This window comes from Globicephala melas, chromosome 13 (genome assembly GCF_963455315.2).
Source record: "Globicephala melas chromosome 13, mGloMel1.2, whole genome shotgun sequence".
NCBI lineage: Eukaryota > Metazoa > Chordata > Mammalia > Artiodactyla > Delphinidae > Globicephala > Globicephala melas.
Window position 1 is genome coordinate 73,318,707 of NC_083326.1, and position 10,762 is coordinate 73,329,468.

Consider the following 10,762-nt stretch of genomic DNA (forward strand, 5'->3'; position numbering starts at 1 on the left):
CTTGGATGACGGCAGTGGTCTCCCCATTGGTGTCTCCCTGGACCCAATCCCATGTTACATCCCCATGTAACCTGCTAGTCAATAGGCCACCCAAGGCTATCCCTGTTCTTACCTATACTCACCTCTGGGCTAATCTGAGCACACTGTCATATCTTCCCGGAACAATATGAATCCAACTCTAAAATCATTAATGTATAATGCAGATTTTTTTTTTTTTTTTTTTTTTTTTTGCGGTACGCGGGCCTCTCACTGCTGTGGCCTCTCCCGTTGCGGAGCACAGGCTCCGGACACGCAGGCTCAGCGACCATGGCTCACGGGCCCAGCCGCTCCGCGGCATGCGGGATCTTCCCAGACCGGGGCATGAACCCGCGTCCCCTGCATCGGCAGGCGGACTCTCAACTACTGCGCCACCAGGGAAGCCCGATAATGCAGATTTTTTAATGAAGTCACAGGAGGGGGCTTACACTGCGATTACACAGCAATACTTCCTACACTGACCCTTTAATTATCTCTCCTCTTTCCCCAAGTTTCCCTATAATGGCAGCTGCTGCCACATCTCTCCCTGACTCCCTTTCCTTTCCCTACTATCCTGCAGCTACCCTCCATTCAAATTAGCTCTCAGTCTCCTCCCCTACTCGTTATCTCCCGTCCAGTCAGCTGCCACTTCCTTCTGAGAAGGTCTCATCCCAACATAACTCCTTAAAACCCTTCAATGGCTACTCACTGCCCCCAGTAGAGTCCAAACTCCATAATACAGTCTACTAGGCCTTGGCGGCCCCGGCCCCAGCTCCTTTGCCCTCCATTTTCCTACTTGAACTCTTTGCCCCAGCCATATTGTAGGGAGGTGGGGTTCGCCCCTGGTCTACCATAATCTCATGATCTGAGCAATTGCTCATGCTGTCCTTTTTGTCTGAAAAGCCTTCTCCTTCCCTACGGTTAACTCCTACTGGTCCCTCAGGGCTCAACCTAAATATCTCCTCCTGGAAGCCTCCCTTATAATCTCTAAAACTGCATTAGGTGGCCTCACAGCAGTTTACCCTTATCACAACTGTGCTCTAAATTGACTGTTTGAATAACAACTTGAATATAACACCTTGAGGACAGAATGGTATTACTGCATGCAACCAGGGCCTAAATTATAGCATGCACTTGATGATGTTGAATAACCAGATGGGCAAAAGCTCAAAAGGGTGACCCTCCTTAGCATCTGTGGCCTTAGTAGAGAATGGAGTGCATGGGCCTCTTTAGCATTACGTCCTAATTTGGGCTTCATCTGGGTTCTAACTTGTAAAGGTTAGTACCTGGGCTCACAGAAACAAAATCCACCTTTGCGGTTCCCTGGATGATGCCTCCTAGCAATTTAGCTGCCTTCCTCCTAATCCAGAAAGGCTGTACTTGTCACATCCCCAGATCTGGGCACATTTTCTAGGCTACATATGAACTTCTTTGGTGATCACAAGCTGCAAGACTTTGCACCAGACGAGTTGAATCATTACTATTTACACCTAGAGTTCTGTTAGGTCACTTAGCTGACTCCACCTCTCTCTCCCTAGGAGACTACCCAACTGCCTGCATCTGCATATTCCAGGCAACAATCAGGTAGGAGTGGCAGGACTCAGAGGGTGGTGTTAGTACACCTAAGCACCCCCCCAAATGAGGAGGCATCTGGACTTTAGGATGCCTTTAGGATACATAAGCTCCTATATACTCTGGCCAGGGCTCTTTCCTGCTTGCTTTCTGAAGGCCAGGAAAGAACAACTAGAAGTTTTACATAATCCAGAATACAACAGATGGTTCTGATTGTTTTATTTTAGAAATAATTTATTTTTTATTCCAATTATGAAAGTAGTACATGCTAATTACAGAGAATTTCATAAACACAGAAAAGCACAAATAAAAATATAGAAATCAGGGAACTTCCCTGGTGGTGCAGTGTTTAGGAATCTGCCTGTCAATGCAGGGGACACAGGTTGGATCCCTGGTCTGGGAAGATCCCACATGCCGCGGAGCAACTAAGCCCGTGCAAAACTACTGAGACTGCGCTCCAGAGCACCTGAGCCACAAATACTGAGCCTTGTGTGCCACAACTAGTGAAGCCCGCGCTCTGAAACAAGAGAAGTCACCACGATGTGAAGCCGGCGCACTGCAATGAAGAGTTGCCCCTGCTCGCCACTAGAGAAAGCCGGCAAGCAGCAACGAAGACCTAACGCAGCCAATAAATAAATAAATAAATTTACAAATTAAATATTTGGTTTTATTCTCTTGCTATTGCTAGCACTAACAGAGTTTGTTTTTGTTTCATAACTCCCCCCAACATTTTATTATAAAAGTTTTCAAATATACAGAAAGGTTGAAAGAATGGTACAGTGAACACACTGAATACACCCACCATCTAGATTCTACTAGTTCTACTAGTTAACCCACCATCTAGTTAACGTTCTACTGTATTTGCTTTCTCATGCATCTACCCATCCATCAATCCACAGAGGTTTCTTTTTTTTAAAATAAATTTATTAATTTTATTTATTTATTTTTGGCTGCGTTGGGTCTTCATTGCTGCGCGTGTGGGCTTTCTCTAGTTGCGGAGAGCGGGGGCTACTCTTCGTTGATGTGCACGCGGGCTTCAGTAGATGTGCTCGCGGGCTCTAGAGCGCAGGCGCACGGGCTTAGTTGCTCCATGGCATGTGGGATCTTCCCGGAACAGGGCTCGAACCCATGTCCCCTGCACTGGCAGGCGGATTCTTAACCACTGCGCCACCAGGGAAGCCCCAGGGGTTTCATGTTTAACATGAAAAATCTTTTTAGATCAAGACTCTAGATGCAAGACCTCATTCTTGTAACCTCCCCAGGTTCAATGCTCTGCCCTGAATGTAAATGCATTCAATGGAATGTAAATGTGGAAACGTTCCAAGGTGGGAGTCTACCTGAGCTCCGGAGCTTCTGAAGGACCCAGTGCATAGGCTGGAAGCATGGCTCTGGGTTCTAATTCTGACCCAATTATGATACCTCCGTTTTCTCACCTGTAATATTGGAATCTCTCCATACTGCGTGAGGATTAAAAGCACAGTTCGCGGGAAGCACTCTATAGTGACAGTCGCTACAGTTATGATCCTTTTTTTTTTTTTTTTTTGGCCACGCCGCGCGGCTTGCAGGATCTTAGTTCCCCGACCAGGGATAGAACCCGTGCCCCTACAGTGGAAGCGCGCGCCAGGGAATTCCCAGTAATGATTCTTTTACTCCCTCCTTGTCTCCGATAAATTTCAAGTCCAGCTATGGAGCCCATCTCAGGTCTCTTACATCCATTTTAATCCACCTAACACCCTCAGTTCTAAGCAACTGCAAAACAGGGACAGGGTGGCCCAGAGGGCTACAGACCTGAGGCAGTCGAGGACTCCTTCAGTCCGCTGCGGCGTCAGCCTGAGGCCCTGGCCGACTCCCTGCGGAGCCCTGCGCGCGGAGTGACGGCCCGCGGGGCCCACCCTGAGCGCTACACCCGTTTCACCTCAGCAAATGTTCACAAAAACCTGTGAGGTAGGCAGCGCTACAGAGGGAGAAAACTGAGGCCCAGGGAGCCTGACTCACTTGCCCAAGTCGACGCAGCTGGCGAGTGACTTGCCTTGGGGAACTGACTCCAAATCGCCTGACTCCAAGCTCTCTCCCTGTTGTCGCCCCCCGACCCCCTTTGCACCTACAGGGGGCGCAAGCGCACGCGCAGTCGTCGCAGCCGCGTCCCCTTTAAGAGGATTCCTTTTGCCTCCTCCGACCCTTTCGCTTCCGTTCCTGTTCCCACAATGCTGTGCGGCTGAGCGCCTCCGAGCCCGCGGGGACGCTGCGGGGGGACCCCGGCTGAGGCTGCGGCGGGGACGTGGGCTGCGGCAGGCCCGCGGCGTCGCGCGGTGCGGATGTCGGGCTGGGCGGACGAGCGCGGCGGCGAGGGCGACGGACGCATCTACGTGGGGAACCTTCCGACCGACGTGCGCGAGAAAGACTTGGAGGACCTCTTCTACAAGTACGGCCGCATCCGCGACATCGAGCTAAAGAACCGGCACGGCCTCGTGCCCTTCGCCTTCGTGCGCTTCGAGGACCCGCGGTGAGGGCCCCGCGCCGCCCGCCAGCCCGCCGGCCGGCCCGACGCCCCGGGCCCCCGCCTTCTCTCCTCTCCCCGCTCCTTTCCAGGGCTTCCCCTCCCCCCTCGCCGCAGACCCCTCACGGCGCCCCCGGGTGGAGGCTGAGGCCTCCTCTCGCCGCGGGGCTCCGGGCAGTCCTTTGCTCTTTGCTCCGTCACTTCCTCTATAATTTTTTTTTTACTTAGAAACACAAAAGCCGGGTCTTGGGAGGGCCCAAGCCCACCCAGACCGACCTCAGGGATGGTACAGATGCCCGTTCTCTCCCTCGCGTCAGGACAGGCACCCTTCGGAGAAAGCGGCCCAGGGCTTGGGAAGCTTGGCCCCTGAGCCGGCCCGGAGAGGACTGGGTGAGGAGGGAAGGGTCGCCCTCCCTGCCCACTCCTCCCCGCAGCTGGGACTCGCCGTTGTGGGGCGCACAGTGCCGGGGTGTGGATGCCTTTGGAGGGCGTATAGGGGGGCTCCTTGATGGAACGGATCTCCATCCACGCGCGCCCCGCCCCACACGGCCAGGGCCTCGTTCTGATAAAAGCGTCAGGGATTTGGGAAAACTTGTAAAACAGTCTGATGGGGGTCTCTGATTTCACTATTCCTTCTCTAATAAGGGAGGCACCGCTAGATGCTAAGGGCCCCGAGGATGTGGAAGCTCTAGATCCCGAAACCGGCTCGAAGGGGGTCTTTGTGACTTTGCAAAGAGTGTCGGCCCTTGCCCCAGAAAAGGCCTGGTAACTTTCAACACTGCGCTTGTTGGTTCGCACTGTGTTGGTTACTACACTCGGGGTAAATCGGAGCCCGCTCGCTGGTTTCCAGCACTGGCAGAGGGAGCGCTTTGCCTAGTCTGCGCCCTGCGGGCTTCACTAGGAGGACTGCTCGTGGGGTGTCCTGCCCATCTTGGGTGATACGAGGCAAGGGGCAGCGTCTGAGGATGAGGAGGCTGGATGTACCCTGAGGCTTTGATGGCTGAAGACTCTGACGGAGTTCATTCCTAGTGTCTTGCCATTTGCCTTAAAAAATGGAACTAGGCATTTTCACACACCTAAACTGGAAAAGGTTGTTCTATTAATTAGTAACAGTTCCCGTGTTTCTTAAGTTCCTATGTGTCATGTGCCATACTATGTATTATTTAGCATTTTCAACAGTCTATAAACTAGGTGCTACTAATCACATTTTCAGATGAGGTAACAGGATTTAGAGTTGATGAAAGGGAAGGGTACTAGGGAAGGTAGGATTTGAATCTACTGCCCTGCCGAATACAAACTTACTGTATGGTATGTCGTCTTTTCCCTCATTCCTTTCATAATGAAAAGCTATCTTTTGCTATCACTAGATGCCAAGTTTCAAGCAAAGCACTGCACACGTAGTATCTTATTTAATCCTTACAAAAACCCTGTGAGACAGGCATATTACATTCACATGTAAAATCTTGATCACATACTTACCCAGAGACAACTACTAGTAAGTAGCAGGAGGATGATTTGAACTGAGGACAGTTTTTATTCAGTCTTAAACCCTGGCAGTTCTGCCTCTCTCTCACTGTATTATGAATATAGCTAGGGTTGAACTGGATGTGGTCCTCCTTGCTCTTAATCCTGGGACTGGAATCTTGATTAGTGTTTATGTGCCTGTGACAACTGAATGCTGCCTTCATTAGTATGTCTTCAGCTGTTTGTCCTCTCACCCTCTGAGGGCATTCTCTCTCCTATCAATATTGGAGAACCAGCTTGGTGTTCCTAACTCTCCTAGAGCCCTAGGAAAGACTTTAAAGTATTACTTTATTGGGTATTTACCTCTTTTGATGAAATTGTACCCAGAGTGGTTTTGACAACTTAGTCCTCCAAACCATGCTGAAAAGGTACACTTGAAGGAATTCCATATTCCTCACAAAACACTAATTTGCATTTGTCTTTTGAGCCTTACCTCTTTTTAAATGGGTTTTTCTTTCTATAGACCTGAATGTACTAGGCCTTGAGGAAGAATATTAAAGAACTAGTGTGTGGTGTGCGTTTTGAGAAACAGCTCACCAAGGTTAGAGAAACACTTTTATTGGCAAAATCAGTCATCTGTCAACAGTTTATTTTTTTCTGAATTAGTTCTCTTATCTGTTTATCTATTCATTATCATTTCATACCTAGAGAACCCTATGTGTGACAGCTGTAAAGTTTAATTCCAATATCATGAAAGGTCTTCAAACCAAAGCAGTAGTGCATCAAGTTCCGGGTTTTTGTTCTTTTGTTTTCTCACTTGAGGTTTTCTTTTTATTCTTGTTACTCATGTTCCTCACTGGGAAGTCAGTCGGTCCTCCTGAGTAGCACTAACTCCAAACTTTTCTTTGCAGAGATGCTGAGGATGCAATTTATGGAAGGAATGGTTATGATTATGGCCAGTGCCGGCTTCGTGTGGAGTTCCCCAGGACTTACGGAGGTCGGGGTGGGTGGCCCCGTGGTGGGAGGAATGGGCCTCCTACAAGAAGATCTGATTTCCGAGTTCTTGTTTCAGGTATGTTCCTTTCAAACTAAATAAGATGATGCATGTAAAATACTTAGCACAGAGTCTGGCCTCCAAGAAATGTTAGCTGTTATTCTTCAGTGCGTGGGATGTGTGGGGTTTTCTTTTCAACAGCCCATGCACAGTGACAGTCTGAAGCCCTGCCAGTGAGGCAGGTACCTTGCCAATGAAATTGCACTGATAATGCAGCCTTGATAGAACATAAACTTTCTTCTTATAATGGAGTTTTCTAGTGTTGAAAGGGAAGATGGCAAAACCCCTTGAGCTGGAATTCTAAAGACATTTTCTTTTGGAATGTACCCTGGTGTCGGACTTGCTAGAAAGACATTGCAGAAGCCAGATTTGAACAAATTACCTAGCCTTGGATCCTAAAATAGGCCATATTTTGTGGTGGTTTTGGAATTATGTAAAAAAGAAACCAAAACTACAACTTGGGAGTCTTAGTGATTGTATTGCAAAGTATAGAACGAAATGTCTAGTGTTGACAAGTGATGAAATGCTAAGCTCAGAGGTTTATGCATCTTTTTGAAATATTAACACACTGGTAAAAACCTGGGGCCTTTTGCACACTGCAGGGGTGTTTTAGGGCCCTGGTGGAGTGAAGTGTATTGAGCCTGGCACTGTCTTAGATGTGAATGTCACACAGTCACATCAGACTCCCATGGTGCTTGAGAGTGATACTGTCAGTATCTGCCTATCTGTGTCCCTTTGTAATTTTTTAACCCCAGAACTCTATTCCCTCCTTCAGGATGTCATACATATCTTTTTTTCTCTCCATGCTGCTCTGAAATCCTGCTTAGAAAACTATTAGGAAATGGCTGCAGTCCTGAGCTGTGAGCGGTAAACACAGCCTTTGAGAGCAGGAGCACATTTCCCTTTCATGACATCAGGTAGGGTTGTATGACTCCCGACTAGTTTTAGCGTCTGAGTCTTACCTTTTCCCCTACTGTATTGAAGAGTGTTGGTGATCTTTTAAGAGGTACTTTGTATAGTTTGTCAGTCATTCACACCTACAAGAAAACAAACTTTAGATTTTTGTTGTGTTACTTCAGCTACACTTTGGTTATTTTATTGGATGGTTTCAAAATTCCCATGTCCTGGGAACCCAGTCAGGCAAGAAATAATTGGTACCGATAAATTTCATAATGGAAAAAATTAGAACTCAAAGTCTTGGGAGTTTGTTATTAATTATGAAGGACAAAGAAAGAGAGGCTCTGAATTCTTAGAGGTACTAAACCTATAACGGGATGAACTTCTTGGTCTGTCGGAAAGGCTTGGTCTCTGGAAGATTATCCTAGGACCAGCTTCTTATGGTGGTTTACCACACATACTTTAGTGTTCTTCTCTGGTTTTGTGTCCCTTATTAAAATTTGTGATTTGGGGACCCTCAGGATTTAAAAGTAGTGATTGATGGAGAAGGGACCCTAGGTCTTAATGGCTCTTAACATAGATGAAGGATATGGCCTCTTTTCTTATGTTCTCTGTGCCTAGGACTTCCTCCATCAGGCAGCTGGCAGGACCTGAAAGATCATATGCGAGAAGCTGGGGATGTCTGTTACGCAGATGTGCAGAAAGATGGAATGGGGATGGTTGAATATCTCAGAAAAGAAGACATGGAATATGCCCTGCGTAAACTGGATGACACCAAATTCCGCTCTCATGAGGTGGGTCCCCACCTTCTGTTGAGGAGCTTGTACCTAGACCACTCCACCTGAAGCTGACCTAGCAGAAGTAGCAACAGGCCATGCGTTTGCCATTTGAGGACCTCACAATACCATTAAAGATCTATCTTACGTGGACAAAGCCAAGGAATTCATCATGCCTAAGCCCTGCAGGGTCATAACAGAGAGAAGTCTGCAGTCATAGTATTTTTAACCTGGAAAGAATACTGGTGCAGTCTGTCATAATGTGGTGAGCTATTCCATGATAACACCCTTTCACAACTGGCTTAATCTGCAGTGTCCCTCCATGAACCTAATTATTATGGCTCTCCCTCCTTTGGGTCTAGTCTGGGCTCTGCAAGCCAACCTCATCATCTCAGCCCTTCTAGGTACTGCTACTGGGGCTGAGTTGTCACTTCACTGTGTCTTTCCCAAAGTGATGCAGGAGCCTCTTTGAAACCTGAGCCCTTGGCATTTTCTTGTTGTTCATCACCTCACCCTGGGGACTTAGTTCTTCATGTACTTCCTTTCAAGTAGGTGGCTGCTGCTTTGGATCTCAGTCTGATTCAAATGGTGACTATTCCTCTGATACCACTGAGACCAGATACCAGACCACCAATTGGACATTTTTTCTGGTTATCCTGTCCTGACTTGCTATGGGGTTTAGGGATGTCTGGGGACATGAATTTCTGGGCCCATTTCTTTTTCTAAGGATTCATATAATTCCCTAACTTTATGGCTTGGAGGCTGCCTGGGTTGACAGTGCTTTTGCTCAGACTGTCCTCTAAGACTTGAATTTGCAGCAGAAACAAAACAGCACCTGGTCGTCAGTTATACTACAAAGCAGGGTCTCAGTAAGGGTAATCAAATTACTGACTTCACTGAGGGAAAAAGCATCTGGCTTCTTTCATCTTAGGGTCTTTAGATCTGAGAATGCTGGCTGAGGGCAAAGGGCCTGGAGGTAGGCCTGCCTGGACATGACTTCTCTGCTGCTTATTAAAATCTTAGCCGACGTACTCCGAACCCTGGTTCCTCTATATGCAAAATAGTCACAATAATAGCATTATCTTAAAAGACTTGCTAGGGGCTTCCCTCGTGGTGCAGTGGTTGAGAGTCTGCCTGCCGATGCAGGGGACTCGGGTTCGTGCCCCGGTCTGGGAAGATCCCACATGCCGCGGAGCGGCTGGGCCCGTGAGCCATGGCCGCCGAGCCTGCGCGTCCGGAGCCTGTGCTCCGCAACGGGAGAGGCCACAACAGTGAGAGGCCCGCGTACTGCAAAAAAAAAAAAAAAAAAAAAAGTTGCCAGGAAGCTAAATTATGAAGATAACTAAGCATCTAGCCCAGGTCAGATTCTGGGGGTTAGTGGCAGGAATTCAGATATGTTAACAGTAGTAGCTAGTAGCTGAGTTATTTACCACGTAATCGAGTTGCCATTTATTTGTGTCACCTTGGACAAGAATACCTACCTCCTGCACTATTGCGAGGGTTTAATGAGATAGCATTGTGCCAAGCAAACAGTAAATATTAAATACTTAACTATTATTGTTAGGCAGCCATGTTAGGTGTTGGTGTGCTTTATTCTTCTGGGTCTTATTTTTTCCTTTACCTTTTGTTTGAATTTCAGGGTGAAACTTCCTACATACGTGTTTATCCAGAGAGAAGCACCAGCTATGGCTACTCACGGTCTCGGTCTGGGTCAAGGGGCCGTGACTCTCCATACCAAAGCAGGGGTTCCCCACACTACTTCTCTCCTTTCAGACCCTACTGAGACAGGTGATGGGAATTTTTTCTTTATTTTTTAGGTGAACTGAGCTGCTTTGTGCTCAGAATCTACATTCCAGATTGATGATTTAGTGTCTTAGGACATTTTTTTAATTTTTTTTTTTTTAAGGAAATAAAACTACATAATTTCTACCAGGGCCATATTAGCAGTGAAACATTTTTAACTGCGGAAATTATGGTTTTGGTTCAGAAACAAGTTGTATATTTTTCACCCCTGATGATGGGAAAAAAAACAGTGCTGTATCTTTGTGGGTTGCTCTTCTACGGAGATCAGCTGTTACTGTGACTTAAGTCGGCCCATTCTGTTTAGAAATATATTTTAAACGTTTAGTAATTGACATGTGTGATTGTCCTTAATTACGTTCATAGATTTCACCAAACAGGCACACTGATATAGTAAAAAAAAAAAAAAAAAAAAAAAAATCATTGAGTTGTAGTGGCAGCTTGTACCCAGCTGGTAAAGAGCAGGAGTGGATTACTTTATTTGGGGATAAAGATGTTGCTCTGATGGTGGTCTGAGAACTTCAATCCCAAGGGCAGGTTCAGGGTTCTCTTATAATTCAAGGCCAACTGTGTAAATTAAGCTGCTTTAAAGAAAAGAGGGCGCATTGCAGATAGGGGAAGGGAATGGGAAGGCTAAAAACAGACTTTTAAAAGTGGGCACCAGCATAAAGATCATTGGGAAATTCT

The 10,762-nt window shown here is 47.2% G+C and overlaps 2 protein-coding genes across 4 annotated transcripts in view; one reads left to right on the top strand and one right to left on the bottom strand.

The window, feature by feature from the left end:
* DYNLL1 (dynein light chain LC8-type 1) overlaps window positions 1-3,755 on the bottom strand; it is a 23,876-nt gene extending 20,121 nt beyond the window's left edge. The window contains exon 1 of one of the 3 annotated variants that reach the window (XM_060310738.2): window positions 3,617-3,755. The gene's annotated coding sequence lies outside the window, so the exon portion shown is untranslated. Of the gene's footprint in view, window positions 1-3,375; window positions 3,503-3,582 lie in introns of those variants that run through there. The other 2 variants (XM_060310737.2, XM_060310739.1) reach the window with 2 other exon arrangements.
* Window positions 3,756-3,792: 37 nt separating this feature from the next.
* On the top strand, window positions 3,793-10,495 carry SRSF9 (serine and arginine rich splicing factor 9). Its single transcript, XM_030860549.3, has 4 exons — window positions 3,793-4,090; window positions 6,460-6,620; window positions 8,121-8,293; window positions 9,915-10,495. Exons 1-4 carry the CDS (start codon window positions 3,903-3,905, stop codon window positions 10,056-10,058), a joined length of 666 nt encoding a protein of 221 aa, XP_030716409.1. The 5' UTR covers window positions 3,793-3,902; the 3' UTR covers window positions 10,059-10,495.
* Window positions 10,496-10,762: the final 267 nt, after the last annotated feature.

Excerpts from the sequence above, each read along its gene's own strand:
- SRSF9 (XM_030860549.3), top strand. The coding sequence starts at position 3,903 with ATGTCGGGCTGGGCGGACGAGCGCGGCGGCGAGGGCGACGGACGCATC. Across the intron at positions 6,621-8,120 it reads TTTCCGAGTTCTTGTTTCAG|GACTTCCTCCATCAGGCAGC; the intron begins GTATGTTCCTTT and ends CTCTGTGCCTAG. Across the intron at positions 8,294-9,914 it reads CCAAATTCCGCTCTCATGAG|GGTGAAACTTCCTACATACG; the intron begins GTGGGTCCCCAC and ends TTTGAATTTCAG.